Source organism: Oncorhynchus clarkii, chromosome 13 (genome assembly GCF_045791955.1).
Source record: "Oncorhynchus clarkii lewisi isolate Uvic-CL-2024 chromosome 13, UVic_Ocla_1.0, whole genome shotgun sequence".
NCBI classification, from domain to species: Eukaryota; Metazoa; Chordata; class Actinopteri; order Salmoniformes; family Salmonidae; genus Oncorhynchus; species Oncorhynchus clarkii.
This window is the reverse complement of record NC_092159.1, coordinates 51,243,743-51,268,159: the sequence shown is the minus strand read 5'-3', so window position 1 is coordinate 51,268,159 and position 24,417 is coordinate 51,243,743. Positions and strand designations below refer to the sequence as shown.

At 42.5% G+C, this 24,417-nt stretch overlaps 2 protein-coding genes across 2 annotated transcripts; both read right to left on the bottom strand.

The window, feature by feature from the left end:
• Positions 1–7,904: 7,904 nt before the first annotated feature.
• On the bottom strand, positions 7,905–12,189 carry LOC139365035 (cytochrome c oxidase subunit NDUFA4-like). Its single transcript, XM_071102357.1, has 4 exons — positions 11,989–12,189; positions 8,823–8,908; positions 8,576–8,636; positions 7,905–8,167 (listed from the first exon to the last, which is right to left on the bottom strand). Exons 1-4 carry the CDS (start codon positions 12,028–12,030, stop codon positions 8,111–8,113), a joined length of 246 nt encoding a protein of 81 aa, XP_070958458.1. The 5' UTR covers positions 12,031–12,189; the 3' UTR covers positions 7,905–8,110.
• A 4,758-nt stretch (positions 12,190–16,947) lies between these two features.
• On the bottom strand, positions 16,948–22,390 carry LOC139365034 (solute carrier family 35 member B1). Its single transcript, XM_071102356.1, has 9 exons — positions 21,777–22,390; positions 21,176–21,279; positions 20,888–21,018; positions 20,751–20,781; positions 19,694–19,851; positions 19,429–19,555; positions 18,717–18,823; positions 18,351–18,504; positions 16,948–18,068 (listed from the first exon to the last, which is right to left on the bottom strand). The coding sequence occupies exons 1-9, from the start codon at positions 21,896–21,898 to the stop codon at positions 18,016–18,018; spliced, it is 987 nt and encodes a 328-aa protein (XP_070958457.1). The 5' UTR covers positions 21,899–22,390; the 3' UTR covers positions 16,948–18,015.
• Positions 22,391–24,417: the final 2,027 nt, after the last annotated feature.

Below are 24,417 nucleotides of genomic sequence, written 5' to 3'. Positions count from 1 at the left end.
CTGCTGTGACTGTGGAGAAGGCGACAGATGGAGTCCGAAGGTTCTGCTTCAGTCCCAGCGCTGCTCTACCATTCTGACTGCTCAGGATGAGGGCCAGCAGCCAGGGGAACATGGTGGCCATGCCAAACCCCGGGGGTCAACCGCTTACAGAGAGGGGTCGCCCTGCCTAGTCCTCACCTCTGCTGCCAAACACACACACACTCTACTGCCTCCATGTGGAGGAAATAACAACAAATCAATTATTTTGTCAAAGCAATCTGTGAATTCAAATCACATATTATTTGTCACATGCATCGTAGACAACAAGTGTACACTATCAGTGAAATGCTTACTGTGGTGCAGTGGTCTAGGGCACTGCATCACAGTTCTCTGTGCCACCAGAGACTCTGGGTTCGTGCCTAGGCTCTGTCGCAGCCGGCCGCGACCGGGAGGTCCGTGGGGCGACGCACAATTGGCCTAGCGTCTTACGGGTTAGGGAGGGTTTGGCCGGTAGGGATATCCTTATCTCATCGCACACAAGCGATTCCTGTGGCGGGCCGGGCGCAGTGCATGCTAACCAGGTTGCCAGGTGCACAGTGTTTCCTCCGACACATTGGTGCTGCTGGCTTCCGGGTTGGATGCGCACTGTGTTAAGAAGCAGTGCGGCTTGGTTGGGTTGTGTTTCGGAGGACGCATGGCTTTCGACCTTCGTCTCTCACGAGCCCGTAGAGACAAGATAGTAACAATTGGATACCATGAAATTGGGGAGAAAGGGGGTAGAAAAGAAAAGAAATGCTTACTGACGGGCCGTCCCAACAATGCAGAGGGAGAAATACTTGTGATAAAGATGAATACCCTGTTGCATGTACTCCTATTAGAGAGGAGTGTTCGATATCTGTAAGGAAGTCTGTGTCTGCAGGACAAACGTATTTTTCTCAACATACTGTATAATAAATGCAATACAAAAACAGAGCCCACAATAACGGACCTTCCTACATAGAAACAATCACTCACAAACAAACATGGGGGAACAGAGGGTTAAATAATGAACAGGTAATTGGCGGATTGAAACCAGGTGTGTAAGACAAAGAAAAAACAAATGGAAAATCAAAAGTGGATCGGATATGGCTAGAAGGCCGGTGACGTCGACCGCCAAACGCCCGCCCGAACAAGGAGAGGGACCGACTTCGGCGGAAGTCGTGACAATATCTTCGGAGGCCTATGCTTTTCACCCAAACTCACAGAGTGTGTATGAATGTACATTCATTTTCATCAGCGGTCATGTTGAGAGCTACAGTAACGTACCCAGCAGTCCCCTGCAATAAGGCAATGGAACATTTCTGTCTGTGATCCCCTATGACTTCTTTGTACGCGTGGCTTATGTGCACTGTGTGACAACATGATGAGAAGCCAGTCCTGACTCAGGAGGAACAGCATAGTGGGGTTCACTGGATTGTGTCACAGCCCCAAGGCTGTGAAGTTGATGAGAGTAACTGTGTGATCTCTGTGCCACTGCTCATGTGGCAAATCAATGGAGAAGATCTCTACAGCCATACAGAGTGGAGTGTTATAAGACATAAACAAGCAAACAACCAGTCTTCCTATTAGCCTCATGCTCATTTGTTTGTGTTCATGCCCTGGACACTAATTACTGGTACCAAGATAACAACGTGACATAAAAGATAACAATCCAAAAACTGGAAACTGTTTCCCTTGCAGAAGGAGAGACAAGCTACACATATTTCTAAATGTGTTTATTTTTTACTCTAGGGCTTCCTTAGACCTACATCTGTCTCACTCCCCGTCAGAAGACATTTTGGCTCAGTCCTGTTCCAGTTTCTCCTGGAGTCTGCCTCAGTTGTGTGGGTGTCCGTGTTCATTAGCTACAGATCTGAATTATGAGTAAGGCCCCTTTTCTTATAGTCTTACAGCAGCAAAACTCTTGTTTCTCCTCACAGCAGTCCTTACATCTCCCGGGGGTGCTTTTGGAGCACATTATTACATCTTCTTCTGTCCAGTTAAAAAGGCACAGTTGGCAAAAGCTCCCTCTCAGCATTATAGAAAGAGTCCCAACTGAAATGTCTGTGATTTATATTAAGAGACAGGACTGAGGGAATCTCACTGGGTCTTTCTAGACTGTACCTCCTCAGGGCTCTGGCTGTTATAGTGACAGACTGTTCTATGTAGATTGACTAGGGGGGCCAATGGGAGGGCCACAGATCCCTGACAACACTCTGGGGCTTTGCATGTCATACTGGGAGGTCAGTGACACAGCCTGTTGGGATCTGAAGGGATGGCGAGATCATGTGGATCTGAAAGTAGAAGTTTGAAAGACTCACAGGATTTCTGGTCACTCTTAGATATTGTGGTAATAAAGTAGAACATGTGGAAATGGATCCTGTCGTCCATAGGTTGAATCACTACACAAAATATAAAAATACATCGATGATTCTACAATTTGGCAATGAAAATACAAAGTCAGGATGCCTACAAAGACATATGATCCGTCTCTCTCACCAGTTTACCATTATCAAGACAGGCAAAACCTTTCCATTATCAGTGAACATAAAATTAATCCTACGAGACCATTTCAGCAAATAATTCAGCCATTATCATTCATGACTCAATCACAGAAGAAATTGCCAGGGGAAGACATGCCGTCAGCCTTCAGTGGAGGAGAAGAAAAGAGAAGAGTGATGTTGGGGAAAACAAAAGGAAGACAGACTGGTGTTATTGATAAAGATATTATGCTTGGCCAGAGACAGGGTGCTTTCTATTTGGGCTGGTGATGGTAGCAGAGAGGGGTAAGGTGTGTTGGGTGTTGGGTGGTGGCGCTAATCAGCTGCTGGCAAGCGTGTGAGCGGGCGGTCTTCTTGCAGCGGAACCCCAGGTCGAAAGCGGGTTTGAAGTTTAATGATGCCACCTGCCAGCCTTGCCAGTCTGTAAGCGCTAACGAGCTGGCAGCGCTGGTGGCTCGGGCCACAGCACCTGAAAATGCATTGTGTGTTTCAGGGGGGCGGGGTTCTACCAGGGCTGTTGAGGGGCCTGCTGGAGACCCAAGACGGCACGGAAGGCCCGCATCTCTTTGAAGAGCGCCCTCATTTCCATATTTCATTACGCACCGGTGACTGACAAGGCCCAGCCAGATGTTCTATTTTCAGCTATTTAAATTTTGACCTGCTTTCTTTCCACGGTTGAAGAAAATATTAGATTAGATAACACACAGATGCCATGGATGATAAGAACTTGGTTATAGATGTTTGTTTATCTGTTGTGGTTTTTTGTTGTCTATATTCTCCTATTGTATCTTACCCTTCTGAGTAAAGGTGTCGATAACACACAGACAGTAGCTGCCATTTAACTTCAGAATCAGGAAATGTTTCCAAAGTGACTAGGCACCTTAGACTCCAGCACAGTCCCTGATTCATTCCAATGGAATTTCCTTTGAATTGGCTGTGAAATTGCAGTGTCCTTACTCAATCTAACACTCAAAACTACATCGACAGCCCTGACCTTTCTGGGTGTCTGCAGCAAATGGCACTTTGTCAGAGGGAGTGAAGGAGCCCTAGGATCAATGTGATTGTCTTGGTATACAACAGCATTGACTTCACTCTGTACATATGCCTATGGGTTTGTCTGTGCATGATTGAGTTGTATTAGATAACAAAATGATGGCAGAGGAAGAATGATAGTGATCAGTGGGAGAAAGGGAGCAGAGAAAGAGCCAAACTTTTATTTAGACAGGAAAAATATAGCTAAGATGACCTCTCCACAACCTCGCCCCTTTTCTCACTGAATGAACAAAACTAGGCCAAAGGAAGACAGGTATTTAGAAGAATCGTGTTGGGTGACTATGAGAGTGATCATGTACGGAGTGGTAAACTACAGCTGTTTCTGGTCTGGGTGTGTAGGGTGCCTGTGAAACCACAGTTCTGGAGACAGAGAGGGCTGTCAACACATGAGCATATCCATCACTCTAATTTAATCAGGTTTTAGCACAGTCAGCCTGTAACTCAATCATGAGCCTGGTTTCCCCTTTAGCAGCCCCTGCCACCTGTCATCACCACATCTGCGTGTCAGGTGAGGGTGTCGTTGGTATTATACACTGGGGTTGGTACAGCACAGCTGTAGGTGTGAGGGGTCACCTGCTGCCTGTCAAACCTAATTTGTAGTGCAATAAATCTTGATATACTGTACAGTTTATCATTAAAATCCACCTCATGATTCCGATTCTTCATTGTTTAAATCGGATAATAATACACAGCACAGAGCACTGAAGCCATCTAAATCTCTCAATATCTCTGCAAATATATCTAATATAAGATATTCATATCCCAGATTTACCAGAGGATCCTTCTACTGAGAATGCTATGATCCTGGGTAAACATTCATATAGCCAGAGAGAGTGCAGTGATTGTTCTGGTAAAGATAGAAACCCCGGCTCTTTGCCTTAATGGGTTATACATTGTCAAAGAAAACATGATTAATATCAGAAGACTAAATGTCATGTTAACTTCAGATTTGAAATTGCGGTTGAACTCTGTGAACCACAGTGATGTTGGGGGAATGAGCAAGGGAGGGAGGGGGGCATTGCAGAATTATTGCTGTTGTATATTGAATCTGAAAACTAATGAAAGTGGGCTGGTGGCATGTGAACTATGTGACCACAGTGTTGCTGTGTTTACCAGTGAAACCACCGATTCGTAATACCTTCAGATTCACTACTCACCAAACATGGAGACAGATCTCTGTATTGAAACCCTGCTGGCCTGTGTGTGCATGCATGTATTATCATGTGACTCAGAATGCCTGGGTGTCTGGGATTGGCATCAAATGCTGAGTGACATCCAGTGATACATTATACCAGGCTAAACTGCTATGTAACCTAAACATGCCTGTGTGGCAGAACTAATGTCTATCGAGTACAGACATACAGTACCAGTCAAACGTTTGGACACACCTACTCATTCAAAGGTTTTTCTTTATTTTTTATTATTTTCTACATTGTAGAATAATAGTGAAGACATCCAAACTATGAAATAACACATATGAAATAATGTAGTGCCAAGGAGCATTCTAGGTGAATCTGAATTCCAAGAGTGTGCAAAGCTGTCATCAATGCAAAGGGTGGCTACTTTGAAGAATCTCAAATATAAAATATATTTTGATTTGTTTAACACTTTTTTGGTTACTACATGATATCATGTGTTATTTCATAGTTTTGATGTCTTCACTATTATTTTACAACGTACAAATAGTACATATAAATGTAAACCCTGAAATGAGTAGGTGTGTCCAAACTATTGACTGGTACTATAAATAAAAAAGTATAAAACTTTGCATAGCATAAAGTACACATTAATGTAAATATGTCATTAGTACCTGTGTGCACACATACAAACTTGCACACACACAAACTGTGGTGGAAGCATTCCAAGTACCTACTCAGATTGTCAGAAAATATGAAGCAGGAGATCGGTATATGGGGCGGCAGGTAGCCAAGTGTTTAGAGCGTTGGGCCAGTAACCAAAAGGTTGCTGGATCGACTCCCGGAGTTGACATGGTAAAAATCTGTTGTTCTGCCCCTGAACAAGGCAGTTAACCCACTGTTCCCCGGTAGGCTGTCATTGTAAGAATTTGTTCTTAACTGACTTGCCTTGTTAAATAAAAAGTAAATTCTGGATGGACAGTGTGTTGCTAGTCTTTGGTGTTGCTGGCAGATGTGACCAAGAGGTCATGTGAAAAAGGGTAAGAATGCTGGCCAGTGGTTAATGTGAGCCCAGGACCCTTGAAGTCATGCAAACTTTTCTTTGTACAGTGCACACAGACAGTTTCTCACTATTGACTGTTCTTCCAGTTCTAGGGAGCCGTCCCACGTAATAAAGAGGACCAATAATATACACTGCTCAAAAAAATAAAGGGAACACTTAAACAACACAATGTAACTCCAAGTCAATCACACTTCTGTGAAATCAAACTGTCCACTTAGGAAGCAACACTGATTGACAATACATTTCACATGCTGTTGTGCAAATGGAATAGACAACAGGTGGAAATTACAGGCAATTAGCAAGACTCCCCAATAAAGGAGTAGTTCTGCACTCTAGTAGTAGCATGAGACGGAGTCTACAACCCACACAAGTGGCTCAGGTAGTGCAGCTCATCCAGGATGGCACATCAATGCGAGATGTGGCCAGAAGGTTTGCTGTGTCTGTCAGCGTAGTGTCCAGAGCATGGAGGCGCTACCAGGAGACAGGCCAGTACATCAGGAGACGTGGAGGAGGCCGTAGGAGGGCAACAACCCAGCAGCAGGACCGCTACCTCCGCCTTTGTGCAAGGAGGAGCAGGAGGAGCACTGCCAGAGCCCTGCAAAATGACCTCCAGCAGGCCACAAATTTGCATGTGTCTGCTCAAACGGTCAAAAACAGACTCCATGAGGGTGGTATGAGGGCCCGACGTCCACAGGTGGGGGCTGTGCTTACAGCCCAACACCGTGCAGGACGTTTGGCATTTGCCAGAGAACACCAAGATTGGCAAATTCACCACTGGCGCCCTGTGCTCTTCACAGATGAAAGCAGGTTCACACTGAGCACATGTGATAGACGTGACAGTCTGGAGACGCCGTGGAGAATGTTCTGCTGTCTGCAACATCCTCCAGCATGACCGGTTTGGCAGTGGGTCAGTCATGGTGTGGTGTGGCATTTCTTTGGGGGGCCGCACAGCCCTCCATTACATCAAAGTTGGATAAGCCTGTAGTGTGGTTTTCCACTTTAATTTTGAGTGTGACTCCAAATCCAGACCTCCATGGGTTGATAAATTTGATTTCCATTGATAATTTTTGTGTGTTTTTGTCAGCACATTCAACTATGTAAAGAAACAAGTATTTAATTAGATTTCATTCATTCAGATCTAGGATGTTATTTTAGTGTTCCCTTTATTTTTTTTGAGCGGTGTATATCCAGTTTTATATTGTGACAATATTTTGTATGACTAAGCAGAGGTCTCACGGTCAGAAAAATACTCATGGCCCCAATTGCAGTGGTCTCTGAAAGCACAGAAAGTAGCCTTCAGATTAGTTTTCTACAACCGGAATATTTCAGGGTAATCAAAGGGGTTCTTTGTAAAACAAATTAAAGTTGTGGAGGAAACAGTTTCATCTCTCAACTGAAACAATTGTATTGGAGACAAAGCCTGTTCCAGCCTTGAAGAGGGTGGGGGAAGTTCTTATATGTGGAGTTTTATTCCAATGTGAAGCCATCCTTGACATTTCCAGTGTTGTGTTGGCTGCACATCCTTTGAGTTTTCCCAGCCTGAGAGACGCAGTGTGACCTGATGACATTCACAAACTCATCAGGCAGAGCCATGACATTCTAGGAGAAACACCTCCGCACCATACTCCCTGAGAAGCCGGTTTTATCTGCTCCGTTTATTACTCTTGGGAACATTATCATTGCTTTATTGGTTGCTAATACAAGGCCAACCTTTATAGTTTGTCTGTTATCCTTTACTCCCACCTGCCTGGTTTTAGTCAGTGAGTGATTGCAGACCTTCAGACAACATGGCCTATGATGGTGCAGTGCAGCCTTGAACAGATGGTCAGACCATGTGAAGATCTATCAAAGGCACACAGCACGAGCATGTCAAGGGCTCATCTGATAACTTGTGGGTGAGCATATGCAGGACCAAGCATGTTGTCATACTGTAAATTACACACGGGAGCGTAGTCAAGCGTATTACGATATACATGTACACAGACAGAGCCGCCAGGCAAAAACCAAGAGCAAACTATTGACAGTCAAGCTAGTGTGGGCTAACAAAAATGACTGACTTCATGATTTCAAACTAAAAACGTGGTACCAGAATATCATGTTTTAGGATTAAATCAGTCCTGAACCCCTTTAAACACAGACTACAAAGAAATACAATTTCCTCTGTACACAGGAGAAAAAGACTCCTTCACTTTATTGCTGCACAACCATGAGGTATGAGGGAATTTTTATTTTTTAAAGATGGTTAAAAGGTCAAAGGGGACAGAACTTGTGCGGTTTAGCCTCTTTGCATCCACTGGTTTCAAGTTAGAGGTGTAAGGCAGGTCATTTTTTTCCTCAAGCCTTTGGTCCAGCAGAAGAGTTTAGAAGTCAGGACCCTCTTTCTTCAGCTTGCTGTAGTCCATGTTCACTGAATAAAACTATGAATTAAATAAAGGAACAATAAAGTTTAAGGAAATCAGAAATCAAATATTGATGAATAACATTCTAAGCAAAAACCTGCCTTTACTTTCTGAATCATTCCCAGGTTTGTTATTTAGTCCATGTCAAACTTGCTTTGTTGTTGTTGTAACTGACAATTAGATTGGTTGATCAGATTACTTAAACTAACAGGATTATACTGTATAATTAATTCTACTATGGGATGAGTGGAATCAGACAACAGCTCAATTACATTTTTGGTTCAAGGCACTACATTAACATGTTCCCTCACTGCGCTGTACAACCTCTGCTCAAGACCATGTGCGGCAGGGACCAAGTTTAATGCACTGACCATCGTGATACATTAATCCATACATAACGGATCATCCTGTAAGTGAGTGACCTACCTTGTGCTGCTGTGTGGGTTCCGTCTTGTTCCATGGCTCGGGGTTGCCATTGCGATTCCAACTACAACATAAATATTGAAATGAAACGTTTAACTAATAGCAATATACCCGTCCTGCACATTGAAATTGACATCTGACTTAAGACTAAAACACTCAAGGTCAATCCAGTTACTATGCGGTTCTCATTTCAGACAGTTTCCATTTGGACTGGAGCCTTATTAGCAGCGTGTTCTACAAGGGCCCTTACCTGACATGGGGTCCCATTGCCAGGCGCAAGAGATACGCTCCAGACATAACCGTCCCACCACCGATGAAGATGAAAAGGGGGACCAGCTGGAGGGAATAGAAAATATTTAGGGGGAACAATAGAGGACAGGGTAAGGTGGCAATCAAGGGAAAAATGGCTGACCCCATTCAGTCAACTGGTCGATAGATTTTTTTTTTAATGGCACAGAAGACACCTGTCTGATTTGTGCCCGTCTCAGTGGACTAATCCATTGCGGAGGCCGCTGGGGATTGCACAGTCCATCACACTAAGATGAGCATCGGCAACGCAAGGCACGGGTGCTGTGAGGGTATTTGAGAAAAATGTGAAAACAAATGAAATTCCATTGGCTTTCCATAAATGGCTACTGCTTTGGACCTGAAGCTGTTTGAGAGAGTATTCCTTAGGTCTACAGTATGTGTGAAGAAAATGTGTCTTAGGTATAATTTAAAAAATGTTGAGTGAAGGTAAGTGTGGTTTAGATGTATACGATTCGCATCTCTCCAGAATCTGCTCTCTCCCGCCAATTCGTGTGCATTCACTCTTTCAAACAATTTTTTTTTTTTGGGGGGGGGGGGGGAGATCAAAAGTAACAGTCAGTATCTGGTGTGGCCACCAGCTGCAGTACATCTCCTCCTCATGGACTGCACCAGATATGCCAGTTCTTGATGTTACCCAACTCTTCCACCAAGGCACCTGCAGGTTCCCAGACATTTCTGGGGGAAATGGCCCTAGCCCTCCGATCCAACAGGTCCCAGACATGATCAATGGGATTGAGATCTGGGCTCTTCGCTGGCCGTGGCAGAACACTGACATTCCTGTCTTGCAGGAAATCACGCACAGAACGAGCAGTATGGCTGGTGGCATTGTCATGCTGGAGGGTCATGTCAGGATGAGCCAGCAAGAAGGGTACCACATGAGGGAGGATGTCTTCCCTGTAAAGCACAGTGTTGAGATAGACGGAGCTTGACATTGCAGGCAGACGATGCTGGGAGACACTGCCCCAGACCATGACGAACCCTCCCCCTCCAAAATCGGTCCCGCTCCAGAGTACAGGCCTCGGCGTAACCCTCATTCCTTCCACGATAAACACGAATCCGACCATCACCCCTGGTGAGACAAAACCATGACTCGTCAGTGAAGAGCACTGAGACTTTTTTCAGTCCTGTCTGGTCCAGTCACGGTGGGTTTGTGCCCATAGGCAACATTGTTGCCGGTGATGTCTGGTGAGGACCTGCCTTTACAAGAGGCCTACAAGCCCTCACTCCTGCCTCCCTTAGCCTACTGCAGACAGTCTGAGCACTGGAGGGATTGTGCATTCTTGGTATAACTCGGGCAGTTGTTGCCATCCTGTACCTGTCCCGCAGGTGTGAGGTTCGGATGTAACGATCCTGTGCAGGTGTTACACTTGGTCTGCCACCACGAGGACGATCAGCTGTCCGTCCTGTCTCCTTATAGCGCTGTCTTAGGCGTCTCACAGTAAGGTCATTGTGAAGTTACGTATTTTTACAAATTATCTTTGAAAGACCAGGTCCTGAAAAGGGGACTTATGACCAGTGGTACATTTGACGTTAATTCCAATCATTTCTAATCTATGTTTGTTTACGGTAATTTAAGTTAATAAAATATATTATTATTAGTCGTTTACCATTCTCATTGTCGGAGCGGACACGTTTACAGAGCTCACAATTTTTTCAACACTTATTTGATTCCATTTACAAGTTTGGTCAATTTATTCATTGTATTATGTTTGGGGCGCTCTTGTCAATGTTGAGTAAGGACGCACACCTGATTACACAGAAGTAAATCTAGGCTACCTGGCCTACACGCAAATGTATGAATGTGCCCATTTGGGGATGTCCGATAGTATTTCTGATGGTCTTAACTCACTACCACTAATGAGCTGTGGAGCATCTCAAAGTCTTTATTTTCTCTTCCTCAAACAGCAAATCAACAGTCTGTTTACTTTACATCCATTGAGAATGACAATAGTTAGTTGCTCACTGTATTCGAAAAATCTTTCCAGCTTGCTCACTTTCGATAACCACCGAGCCTCGGCGTGAAAATAAAAAAGTAATGCTCTGATCCAGTGGCTCATTAAACTCTGGAGGACCTAGAAGAGTTGATATAGTTGACCAGTTCAAACTGTGGGCCAAACCCAGTTAATACAATGTTTCAAGTTCGTTGCAGACAGAGTAGAGAGATTAAAGCTATTGAAGAACATGAAATGAACAAACCTTCATGCATAGTCAATGTGATTTACATGATATTTAGTTTAATCAGGATATTATTTACTTGCAATGTTATTTGTTGGCTTCATGTTGATTATTTTTTACCTAGTTGGCAATACTAAACAAATAAGTTATTGTAATGGAAATTAAAATGTTCCACGAAAATGTGCATGAAAACCATAACTGGTTAGATAAATTGTAAATTGGCACTCCACATGAAGAAAAAAAAAATACTCCCGACCTCTGGTGGAGCCTATTACCTGCAACGTCAGGAGCATAATGGCAGGACCGAGGGTAAATCAAAAAATATTTAGTCAACTCGATTGCTTTCCTCCCCCAAAAACACACTTTCGCCAAAGTCCCAAGACTACAGTTACCCAATTTACACCAGATAAAATGTAATTTAAAAAAATAAGTGCTTTCATAGCTAGTAAAGTTATGTCCTCGGTTAACCGCCTCGTCCTTGACCGAGTTGAGGCCTTTTTTGCCAGGTCGCAATTCCAACAACTAACCATCTAACGTTAGCTAAACACGCTCGCTCGCTCCCTCCCACTTAAAAAGTGTAAATAATAGTAACTATACGTTCAATTATTTTTTAGACCTTGCCCTTTCAAGTACATAACCCATACTGGCTACAGTAGCTAACTAGTTAGCAAACAGGGCCGTTTCGGTCTGTGGTAAATGCCATCACTTGTCAATCAACGAGCAATGCAGCAAACACCATATCGTTAGATTCAATCTTGTCTTTTTCCAAAAACGAAGCAATACATCACAAAAAGGCGACATTTGGGGGAAACAAGTAATGTAAAAGTCGCAATGTGGTTAGCTTCGAAGTTAACGTTAGCACGACGCAAATCCCCCCGCCCCCCAAAACATCTATACGATTTAGCAAACTTCCCGATTTCACATGTACTTACTGCTGGGTGGCTTTTAAGTTGCCGGCTAACTGTGCTCAGCATTGTGAGGGTTTACTTCTCCCAATTTGTACAGAAATAACCGGATTAATGTAGGCCTTGCCAGGAAGTAGCTGAGCGTATTTTCAGATGCTTTTCAGAGACATCAATGATTTTTATAACTAACCCAAGATAGACCAGTCTGTCGTTTCCAATGGGAGCAGATGAACGAATCATAGTGGGTCGAACAAGCAAGGAGGTGGGAGCAAATCACGAGCCAGTGAGATCCATTCTCCCTTGCACTCCTTCTAAACAATGCATTTTCTTTTTCTTTGGCAAAGAGTAAAGTCTACAGATTCTAGTTTTGGAAACAGAAACCTGTATGGAGATAAAATGTTTCAGCGATGAGAAAATTTGCGGAATCTCGGCCAAAGTCCATCTCGTTCAATCTTCTCCCACTGCCGGCCACTTAGCTTCCTCGTCACCATATCTGGTAGTGAGTGGAAACGCCAACCGGATGCTTCACATTTATACATCCGGTGAAATATCTGTCTCATTGTTCTGTCTGTGGAGATTCCTCACGCCCTTGAGTCCTCAACTCGTTCTTCTTCTTTGGTGTGGTTTAACGGCGGTTGGCATCCATCCAATATATGTTGCATTACTGCCACTAACTATACTCGGGTCTATCTATCCCTTATGCTTTACGGAACAAAATTAAATACAATAATATGAAGAAAAAACTGTCATCTAATGATTATAAACACACCACCCAATTCCAATATTTAAAACCCTATCTGGACACCACCACTCAACACACCTTGTAACTCTTCTGAAGTAAAATCTTGTACACCCAAATATTTCTCTGTAGCTGCCACCAGAACCTCTATTTTCTGGGACTTACGTTCCATCCCTGTGGTTGATAACCACTGCTATAAACGTTAAGAAGCCAATCTTACTGAAGCATATGTCACTCATAGGCCTATCCTTCTGTGCTGGCACAGATCTACGACTCCTTGAACCGGATCCCTCCCCCTTGAACCATCTTCCCCTACTTTCTTCACTGCTTCAGCATACGACACCCTCTGCACTTCTCTAATCCTGGTAACCTCAACCTGCCTCTCTCGCAACAGACACTTCTGATCCATGGGCACCCCTAAAATTAACACATAGCGCTTCTTTCTCCAATACTACACATTCCTTTGTCTCATGCCCTTCTGCACACTTCTCACACCTCGGAACCTACCTCCTACACACTGCTGCCACGTGCCCATAAGCTTGACATCTGTAACAACCAAATGGATTCAGCACAAAAGCTTGTACGGGATTACTGAAATATCCTAACATCACTTTGTCAGACAAAGACTAAACATCAAAACTCAAAAGAACAGACTCCTCTGTTTCACCACACGCCACCCTGTCTGTGTCGCACCAAACGACAAGCATCACAAACACCGGGTATCTTCCCCTTCATCTGGTCCACATTCACATTTACCACTACCCCAGTAATACAGTGCCTTGCGAAAGTATTCGGCCCCCTTGAACTTTGCGACCTTTTGCCACATTTCAGGCTTCAAACATAAAGATATAAAACTGTATTTTGTTGTGAAGAATCAACAACAAGTGGGACACAATCATGAAGTGGAACGACATTTATTGGATATTTCAAACTTTTTTAACAAATCAAAAACTGAAAAATTGGGCGTGCAAAATTATTCAGCCCCCTTAAGTTAATACTTTGTAGCGCCACCTTTTGCTGCGATTACAGCTGTAAGTAGCTTGGGGTATGTCTCTATCAGTTTTGCACATCGAGAGACTGAAATTTTTTCCCATGCCTCCTTGCAAAACAGCTCGAGCTCAGTGAGGTTGGATGGAGAGCATTTGTGAACAGCAGTTTTCAGTTCTTTCCACAGATTCTCGATTGGATTCAGGTCTGGACTTTGACTTGGTCATTCTAACACCTGGATATGTTTATTTTTGAACCATTCCATTGTAGATTTTGCTTTATGTTTTGGATCATTGTCTTGTTGGAAGACAAATCTCCATCCCAGTCTCAGGTCTTTTGCAGACTCCATCAGGTTTTCTTCCAGAATGGTCCTGTATTTGGCTCCATCCATCTTCCCATCAATTTTAACCATCTTCCCTGTCCCTGCTGAAGAAAAGCAGGCCCAAACCATGATGCTGCCACCACCATGTTTGACAGTGGGGATGGTGTGTTCAGGGTGATGAGCTGTGTTGCTTTTACGCCAAACATAACGTTTTGCATTGTTGCCAAAAAGTTCAATTTTGGTTTCATCTGACCAGAGCACCTTCTTCCACATATTTGGTGTGTCTCCCAGGTGGCTTGTGGCAAACTTTAAACGACACTTTTTATGGATATCTTTAAGAAATGGCTTTCTTCTTGCCACTCTTCCATAAAGGCCAGATTTGTGCAATATATGACTGATTGTTGTCCTATGGACAGAGTCTCCCACCTCAGCTGTAGATCTCTGCAGTTCATCCAGAGTGATCATGGGCCTCTTGGCTGCATCTCTGATCAGTCTTCTCCTTGTATGAGCTGAAAGTTTAGAGGGACGACCAGGTCTTGGTAGATTTGCAGTGGTCTGATACTTCTTCCATTTCAATATTATTAACATCCTTGGGATGTTTAAAGCTTGGGAAATCTTTTTGTATCCAAATCCGGCTTTAAACTTCTTCACAACAGTATCTCGGACCTGCCTGGTGTGTTCCTTGTTCTTCATGATGCTCTCTGCGCTTTTAACGGACCTCTGAGACTATCACAGTGCAGGTGCATTTATACGGAGACTTGATTACACACAGGTGGATTGTATTTATCATCATTAGTCATTTAGGTCAACATTGGATCATTCAGAGATCCTCACTGAACTTCTGGAGAGAGTTTGCTGCACTGAAAGTAAAGGGGCTGAATAATTTTGCACGCCCAATTTTTCAGTTTTTGATTTGTTAAAAAAGTTTGAAATATCCAATAAATGTCGTTCCACTTCATGATTGTGTCCCACTTGTTGTTGATTCTTCACAAAAAAATACAGTTTTATATCTTTATGTTTGAAGCCTGAAATGTGTCAAAAGGTCGCAAAGTTCAAGGGGGCCGAATACTTTCGCAAGGCACTGTAACTCCTTTCAATAGCACCCTGTTCTTGAGAAAAGAAACAAGTCATCACTCTTGTCCCCATTCGTGTGGCGCGGAGCTACCGCTCCCTCTGACTGACAAAAATACAAATAATTATCACAATCCCACTTTGGGTTATCTACACCGACTACACAGCACCCAACTCCGTTATCACCCACCCTGAAACCACATATGGATCAGCCAAAAAGCAGGGGCCTACTTTCTCCAAAAATGTCACTCCTACTGTAACAGACTCATATTTATCCTGACCATCGGTACAAGGCTCAGGCTCCAAGAACCTCACCAAACCTGGTACCAAAAACTGGGCCACCTCTGGTAATTCGCCCTCATTCACTTCCATTTCGCCTCCAGAACTGGATCCGGTGTACGGCTCACTCTGTTTGCACTTGCTACCGGCCTTCTTCCACCTCCCATCTCCCTTTTTTTTGCCATCTTCAACAGATTCAATTTCACCCTTTACCACACTCACTCTCTTCAACCGCCACCCCTCTCTTTCCCTCCATTCTTCCACCGTATTCCAAAAATACATCCCCATGTGATAATATTGCACTTCTCCCAACATACATCTAGTTTTTATCCTCTCATGGGACTCACTTTCCTTCTCCCTTGATCAAAGTCTCCATTCCTCTCCTTCTTCTCAACAAAATACATTTTACACTGCATTCTTAATTTTCAACCAGTAGGCAGAGATGGTTTAGTTCATCCCACCACATAATATGTTTCTCATCTGACAGTAAATAAAGTACCTCAACCTACTAAAGCTTTTACCAGTCCAATTATATCTGATTATATTCAATCACTGATTAGCCTACTTCAAGGAAGGGAATAAGGAAGGATGCTTTTTCAAAGTATTTGAACAAGGCCTCAGTAGGTTTGAAGATGAATCCCACAACAGAAGCATTCATGGGAGAATATTTGTAGAGACATGGAAGATTACTTTCACTTGATTCTGTCTCACACACCTACAGTGCTTTCAGTAATGATACTCCAGCGTCTTCAGGGGTAGACCAGGCTTCACTCAAACTAACCCACCTGTTCATCCAATACCTGAACCACTATGCCTAGCTGTCGGAAGCTCTTAACTAGGTGGGATGCAACACTATCCCCTAGGAAACGCACATCATCCCACTTCTGACAACACATCAATTTTGTTGGGTATCCGACCGGGACTCAAACCTGCGTCCAAAGCACTGCACCATCAGGTCCTCTAGTGTTGAACGAAGGAGGCTGTAAAACAGTATCGTACTGTTCAACTACTGCTATTTGACAGCATTCTTGTATATTATAAGGTTGATGCTACATCAGAGAACAGCATCCTCACACTACATGTGTTGTAATTCATTGTCTCTATCAGCAGGACCTCGGGATAGCTTGCCCAAACAGTGAGCTGGACAATTTAGTTTTCTGTGTGCTCTGCCAGTGTCCTGCAGCTCACCCTGTTAATCAGATTGCCTCGCCAACATCTACCAACGTTAGTTTCCTCTGAATTGTATTTTCACTGAAAATTGGTCATTAACATCTCATAAGAGTTTCTGCACAGCCTGTCTATGATGTTGTGTGGGAAAGTTCCAACCAGTGAAGTAGACATAATTTGATAGACTACAATGAACAAACCTTCCAAAAGTCTTTCAGTATTAAGTAAAACAAATTCACTCCCATGACATGCTTACATGATACATCTATAATTTTGAGAAAGAACAAGGTCATTGTCAGCCTGGTGTTCCAATCCTAGAACCATGGAAAACATGTTCAATTGTCATATCAAAACACAGATTCAAGCCATATCATGTCTCCTTCTGTTTAATTGTCATATCAAAACACAGATTCAAGCCATATCATGTCTCCTTCTGTTTAATTGTCATATCAAAACACAGATTCAAGCCATATCATGTCTCCTTCTGTTTAATTGTCATATCAAAACACAGATTCAAGCCATATCATGTCTCCTTCTGTTTATTTCATCTGGTTTTAATTCTCTGGAAAATAATTGTACGTTGGCAGATTTTCATCCAGTTTGGCCAAAACCTTCAATAACAGCAATTTATTAAACATAACTATGCTGATACCATATTATGGTTTTCCTTTTACTATGTATTCATGGCATATCCTACTTTTATTTTTTTAAAGCAACACTGTCAGATTGGCCATGAGTATCATAAACAATTTGGTTCATTTACAGTATTTTATGTTTATTATTTCCATAATACAGAGAGGCTAGTTGTCTGCCAAGATTATAATGGAAATGAAGACTAACATCCTGAGTCAACTACATGGAAGTGTTAAAACTCCTCATCTACAGCATGTCAACTTTCAGAATCTTGTGCAGGTCTCAACAACTTGAGATCTGATAATAGAGTTTTACTTGGAAAACTTCTACTAACTGACAAGACAATCGACTCGTTTAATTAGGGTGTTTTTCTGTAACCAATATCTTTACTACGGTTACCAATCTCAGTGAAAACCAGGCATTCCTTGGTGATGAGTTCATGAGGTAAATCTTGGAGCTGAGATTCATAGGCCTGTGTGGTTCAGATGTAGTCCAAAGGGAGGAGCAGCCTCAACAACCACAAGGGATTTGACGTGCATGTTGTCATCTTTCCTCAGCCCACCCATCTCATTCTGCCCCATTTCCTCTTCATGTGGATGTGGTCTTGCGGTCTAAGTAGATGATGCTTGTCTGTCTTAGTAGGTTCAGGAGAATGGGAACGTTTGAAAACATAGGGGCTTCTTTCATGATTATGTAAAAAAAAAAATACAATATTTTAATATGGTAACTAACAATGACTAAGTGTATGTAGGTGTACTGCCTAGGCAGGATGTGGTAAGAAAATCAGAGAGAGATGGATTTCTGTCCACTGGACTTTCAGTTTGTCAGTTTTGCCATGACACATATTCCAGGTTCCTTAGTGTGTGGTCTTCTTTGGTGTCTTGCCAAATTTGGCATCAAACCCGAGACCTTAAATGAAAAAGCACATGATACAATTAAGACAGTAGAGGTGTCTAGTCATCTCATCAACCAAAAAGAGACTTCACAACTAGTTGAGGCCTATGAGCTCCAATGGAACATCTCCATAAGCAGCTGAAGAGCAGCTCAGCATTTCAACTATGAGGTGAAGCTTAAAGTTACTACAGACAAAGAAGCACATGGTGGAGTGAGATGGCGAGCGAGTGAGAGAAACAGAGATAGTCACAACATCAGAGAGATATTAAGAGTTAACAAGTTAATGTTGTTACTCACCAAGGAACACCAGGATAGTGCCGACCCACTGCATGGTGTTGAGGACGTTGCCGAACAGAAGGACAGAGCCCAGGATGGTAAAGAACTTCCGTGTGGTAGTGACGATGGAGCAGGTGAGAGGGCCGAAGTACACCACAGTCATGAAGATGAAGGTCTAAGAGAGGAAGAGGAGTGAATGACTAACTATAAAAGACCCTCTGCAATGAGAATGAGAGCAAAATAGCGAAAGACCACTGTAAACCAGATACTGGCACTTATCCATAAGAATCACACGCATGTGAACCAATTAAAATGTAGAATGTGATTTGCAGCCATGGAAATGTTTTCCTTTTAACACACACACAGTCACACCCATGTGAGACCCACCTGGCCTAAAGCACTAGTTATTCCAAACAAAAGGATGTTCCAGAAGATGCTGGGGTGACGGTCTGTGAAGCTCAGGAAGTCCCATACCTCACCTGTCCACAACACCCCTGAAAGAAAAACACATGGGATAATTTACTGAAAGTGACACAATTCAGCATAAATTGATTTAATTTTTCCTGCATGTAACAATTGCTTATTTTATTTTTTTAAATGTAACCTTTATTTAACTAGGCTGTTTGATTCTTATTTTTTAATCTCAAGTTATAGGATTGGTTAGCCTTTTCTTCTGCTACAAATGGGGGGAGAAGCCAATTCATTATTTTAATTGTTTTGGAATCAAACCCATGCTGAGATTTGGTTCCATGACTTTATGGTGAAAATGCCTCAAAATCAACAGTGGATTAAGGGCTCCCCCTACTGGTACAGGGCAGTAACAGCAGTTTGACTGGGTTGAATAGAACTGGGGAAGTGGGGACTGCTTTGGCCAAAACCGAAAAAAAGGTTTTTGATAAAAGTAAGGCTGTAGAAAAGCATGAGATTGGGACACTTAGACTGAGAAGGAAGATCTGAGATGAAGATATTTTATTGAATAAATAATGGTGTATTTAGTAGAGACGGGGAGTTGGCAGAGATAGAGATACAGAAGAAACAAAGCAGAGAGATCAGACAAAGTGTATATTTTCACACTAGTGAGGGACAACAGGTGTCTCACCTAGTCCCAGCACCAGGGTGGACCACATGTTGATGTTGAGCATCATGTGGTTGGCACTGGTCTGGAAGAGATTCCTCATGTGGTCCTGGGCCACACCAGTCAAACCGTCCATGGTCAGCGATAGCAGCTAGGATACAGGGAGAGAGAGAAGGTCACATTTACAAACCCACAGAGGCACAGACAGCAAATACACATATAGGCAGAGAGAAACACAGACGAGGTCACAGAGATAATACCACAGGCAGATGAGGACAGTTACACTCACCAACAGGATCTCCCCGAAGCCGAAAGCAGATTCTGTGGAAGTGACACTCTTGTTGGGTTTATAGAGGAACAGGGCCACCCCGCTGACGATCAACAGCACACACAGGTACTTGGCCAGTGGGTATTTCTTCCTCAGTACAAATACACCCAGAATCATCACTGTGGAACCAAAGGCAAAGGGATGCGAGGGGCGGTTATCAGCAGCAGCCATCACTGGTCTATTAGGTTGATGTGCACATAGAAAGACAAGTCAGCCAGGGGGTAAAAACCATGGCTGTGTAGATTAATGGGTTGCACGTGCTCAAGGGATAAGACTGGTCAGTGTATTACTATAGAACACACTAACCTTAGACAGTGTTTACATATTGCAACATGCTGGGCGGGACAGAAGACTAGGCTCATGTACTTATTGTTAGCATGAGACTTGCAGTCATAGGGTAGTCTACATGTGGAGTCAGAGACTCACAGCAGGTGCATGCAAATAGAATGTATGTTCATTAAACAGGGGCACTGAGTTTGGAAGGGCTGATGGGATGTGTAGTTTAAAAAAGGTGCAATATGCAGAAATCACACAGATATTTCCTGGTTGCTAAAATTCTAATAGTTTGTCAAATGTCAGTGTATGTGACAAAACAAGCCATGTATAGTGTAAATAATCATTGTACCATAGAAAACCGAAAGTAAAAGATGCAAAAACAAAACTTAAGTTAGGGAAGGATAGAAATAGTGCACATAGAACAGATACACCGCTTCTTAGACTGGCTTGCAATGAGAATGACAAATCTATAACTCATATTTCAATGTGAATTTGGTCCGGTCACCCAAAAAGTGACATATTGCAGCTTTAAAAATTGCACTGGAAATGCAGATAAGGGAGTCTGGCTGACACTGAAACATGACACACTGCTGCAGTAAGAGGCCATTCAATAAAATAAGGCAAACTAAACCCTCAAACCTGCACTGGTCACCAAGCCAAAGGCTGCATATGACTTGTTAATTACATATTCAGGTGTTGAGAGTGGGGTCAGGATGAGCAATAATATAATTATTACACCTACCTGGGATGGGCTTACAAGACTTCCCCAACACCTGTGACAACAATAGAGAGGTTTTTTAGATATTAAAATAATAAAATATCACAACAAATTATCATGATGACAGCGAGACACTGTATGGGCTGAGGGATAAGACTGACCTGTGTGGGGTAGTTGACATACTGTAGGGCAGAGTTGCTGGATACCATGGCTCCAAGATAAGACAGGGAACACACTCCATAGAGCCAGCTCTTGGTGTGGTCTGGTCTGGAACCCTCAAAAAACTGAATCACTAATGGGGAGCAGGCAGAGAAGAGACATCTATAATACATGGAGATTCAATACCAACAGACCATTCAAACACCCACGGGGGGCAAGATATGTTGGAGATAACTGTGTTGGACAGAAAGTGAAAGACCACGATTGATGACTATGTGTGGTTTACTCACAGATCCTGGCAAACCCAGCATTGATGATGCATTGGATGAATACCAGCGTTGTGGCATAAACAAACTTCTCCTTCTTCTCCCCCTCACCATACTGTCCTCGGGTACTGGGTAAATCAGACAAACAACATTATGACAGTTTATCAGTGCAACCACTCATGTTAATCCAGAGTTAATCCACTTCTTATTACACATATACAACAGGTGTGACACACAACAACACACAGGCCTTGATATTCAGCAAGGGAATTATTTGTTAATTAAACTGTGGAGTATCTGTAGGCTAGAAAAAGAGAATGAGAGGGCAGTGTGAGGTACTAGTAGTCTGCTCTGGTTGACTACAGATACAAATCATCACTGGAAACAAGATGAGATTCCTCACCCTTGAGTGACATACCATTCAAGACATATCTACATAGGGACATAGTTTTTTGAACATTTTCAGCTCTGTAGAGTTGGCTCGCCTACATTTAACTTGTTGCACTACAGCATCACCAACTAACATATGTGCACAAAGAAACAGCCAATAAAAGCAATGTGCATCAAGAGCCTATGTTTTGAAATCAATGATGTCGCTCGGATGTCAGACCAGGAAACTACTTACATTGTTTCTTGTAATATGCCATAGTAAAAATAACAAACGAAGACTCCGAGGAAACAGACAATGAATCGTATACGCTCGTTCTGCAGTAGCGAGGGCTTCCCCGCTCCCTTTCCTGCAGCCATGCTGTCCTCTAGCTGTCCGGGTATGGAAACCGATACAGATCCGATCCCCGTACCCCTCAAAGCAACGTCCCGCTCCACAATCTCAGATATCACAAGCCCGGAAATGGTGACGCTATTACGTTACCCTAACTGGGCAGACAGTTTCTAATGTGACTACAGATCAGTCCGTGGTTCCTCTTCAAATATTTAGCTAAATGTCCCTGTTAGCTAGCTGACTTTGCTAGCTAGCTAACGTTAGTTAGCCAACGTTAGATTGGTGGGTTGGTTGTTAGCAATTAGCTAAATCCATCATTGTTGTCAATCCAGCTGTCGCAGTATAGTGTTGACTCCGGGAATATATGTCCTTAATTGCAGGTCTCCCGTACTAGCAAACGTTACTCCTGTCCCGATCCAGGTTATGTCAAAGGCATCCCATTCAGACAATTCTCCCGGTGGAAAGGATACCGGAGTGTAGTTGTTTTCATTGAGATACGTCAGAGAACAAGCTGGCTCAAAGACCTCAGTGGTTCATTAGGAGCCCTCAACGGATATGCCTGAGTTTGTAGCTACTATACCATTCATATAAAACAGTGTTGGCAGAACGCAGATGCTACAATTTACAACTATGCATGAACCATGTGATTTGTTTTCTCATTTGAATCAACTTATATGCAGCATACAAGGTAGCTCGTAAATGTTCTTATTTTTGTTTATGTATCAAAATATTCAGCTGTAATATATATGATCTATACTCTTTGATGTATTGTTCATTTAAATGGCAGTCTACACAGACGACTATTGAAAACATTTGCGGGGCTTTCTCGAACTTGTCGCGTGTCTTTTTTCGTACTGGGATGTGGATGGATTCTATTGGTTCAAATAAGGCAACAAACCACCAGATTCGGCCATTGAAACAGACGGACGAGAGAATGGGCGGGTCTTCTACTCCAGAGACACAGCGACACGTGTGAAGACAAATTTAACAACATTGTAAGGCACCACATTTTAGCATTGTTCAATAATCATGACTGACCCCATTCATTCACTATTGGTTTAATGTCCATTTAGTGTTAGTGTCCACTGTCAAACTAAAAACATGTTTAAACAACGTCAATGCTTAAAACGTGAAATTATACAGGAAAGTAATGGAAGAACACCTACATATTGGTGAAACAATGTCATTTTACACCACAAAACAGTATGGTAAAACGTATCCGAAGCTGGGGGAAAGGACAACTATGTCCAAATGATTCAGACTACCTTTACATCAGAAGAGAGCAGAGGTTCATGCTCATGCATGACACTACATGCATTTCAAACTGATATAGGAACAGCCACTATTGCCATAAACATTGCTCCTCATCAACCTGAGCAAGGGATAGGTCAAGTCAAAGTGAGTACTCACTAGGTATACTCACAAACCAACTGTAAAAACATTCTACTAGGCCCTAAATATGGGAAATGTCTATCATAATGAACAATTACTTGACAGATTCAAAAACAATACATTCACCCCCATCAATGGGACAAGAGAATACAAAGACAAGATCCAAATTCATGATAAACATTGGGACCCAGAAACGGACATACCCCGTTCCGTCTTTTGTCTTGCCCATTCCCCCTCTTAATGGACACACGCAATCCATGTCCCAAGACTTAAAAATCCTTCTTTAACCTGTCTCCTCCCTTTCATCTACACGTTTGAAGTGGATCATGGCTTTCACCTGGATAGTCTGTCATGTTTTGTATACCTCCAAACATTTACTTATGTATATGAATACATAAGAAAAAATGTAGACATTTTTTTATAAATTGAATACCTGATTTCTTCCCACCAAAATGTCTGAACAATATCTGATTTGATTAAAAAAAATCTAAATGTTTGGAGTATCTTCATTCATTGTCCAACTGTTATATATATATTCTTTAACCTTTGAACAATTTTGCAGACCCTTGCTAACTTATGGGAATGTTAAATAGACATATGGAAGTCTAATGAACACTTAAGTATTGTGAACAAAAGTTCCATGAACTATATTTTGGGGAAGTGATCCGGAAGCCAAATGTTTTGTTCAGTTATGATCTCCTGCATGGTGTTGATGAAACTGCCTTCCAATACCACATTTGATGTTGCATCCATACTGTATGTGTATTTTCTTACAGGTTTGTGTGATGGCAACAATGGACATAATCCTAAATGTTTGAATCAAAGATTATTGTTAAACTATATGAATGTAATTATTTTTTTATGCAAAATTAGTATGTCATAGGCCTACTAAGCAAAATCTCCATGACGAGTTGAGCACTTAGAAATGGTAGATGTAGCTAGCTAGTATACTGACAGAGTCAGTACAATTCAGACATGCACTATTGACAACTGACTGAGGCCCAATTAACTTGTTCTTCAACTTTCAGTTCAAATGTTCATGAGAATACATAGGTATTGTAAAGGGAGATTAATAATCAGGGTATGAATAACATATTTACTCTTTGGAGTGCACACATACATATGGGGTATGGTAGTAACGTTAGGTGCAAGA

Coding starts and splice junctions, on each gene's coding strand:
- LOC139365034 (XM_071102356.1), bottom strand. CDS start 21,898: ATGGCTGCAGGAAAGGGAGCGGGGAAGCCCTCGCTACTGCAGAACGAG. Junction 19,556..19,693: donor GCTTCGGGGAGATCCTGTTG/GTGAGTGTAACT, acceptor CCTGTATCCTAG/CTGCTATCGCTGACCATGGA. Junction 18,069..18,350: donor CACTATCCTGGTGTTCCTTG/GTGAGTAACAAC, acceptor TTTTCATTTAAG/GTCTCGGGTTTGATGCCAAA.
- LOC139365035 (XM_071102357.1), bottom strand. CDS start 12,030: ATGCTGAGCACAGTTAGCCGGCAACTTAAAAGCCACCCAGCA. Junction 8,637..8,822: donor GCAATGGGACCCCATGTCAG/GTAAGGGCCCTT, acceptor TTTATGTTGTAG/TTGGAATCGCAATGGCAACC. Junction 8,168..8,575: donor AACCCACACAGCAGCACAAG/GTAGGTCACTCA, acceptor TTTAATTCATAG/TTTTATTCAGTGAACATGGA.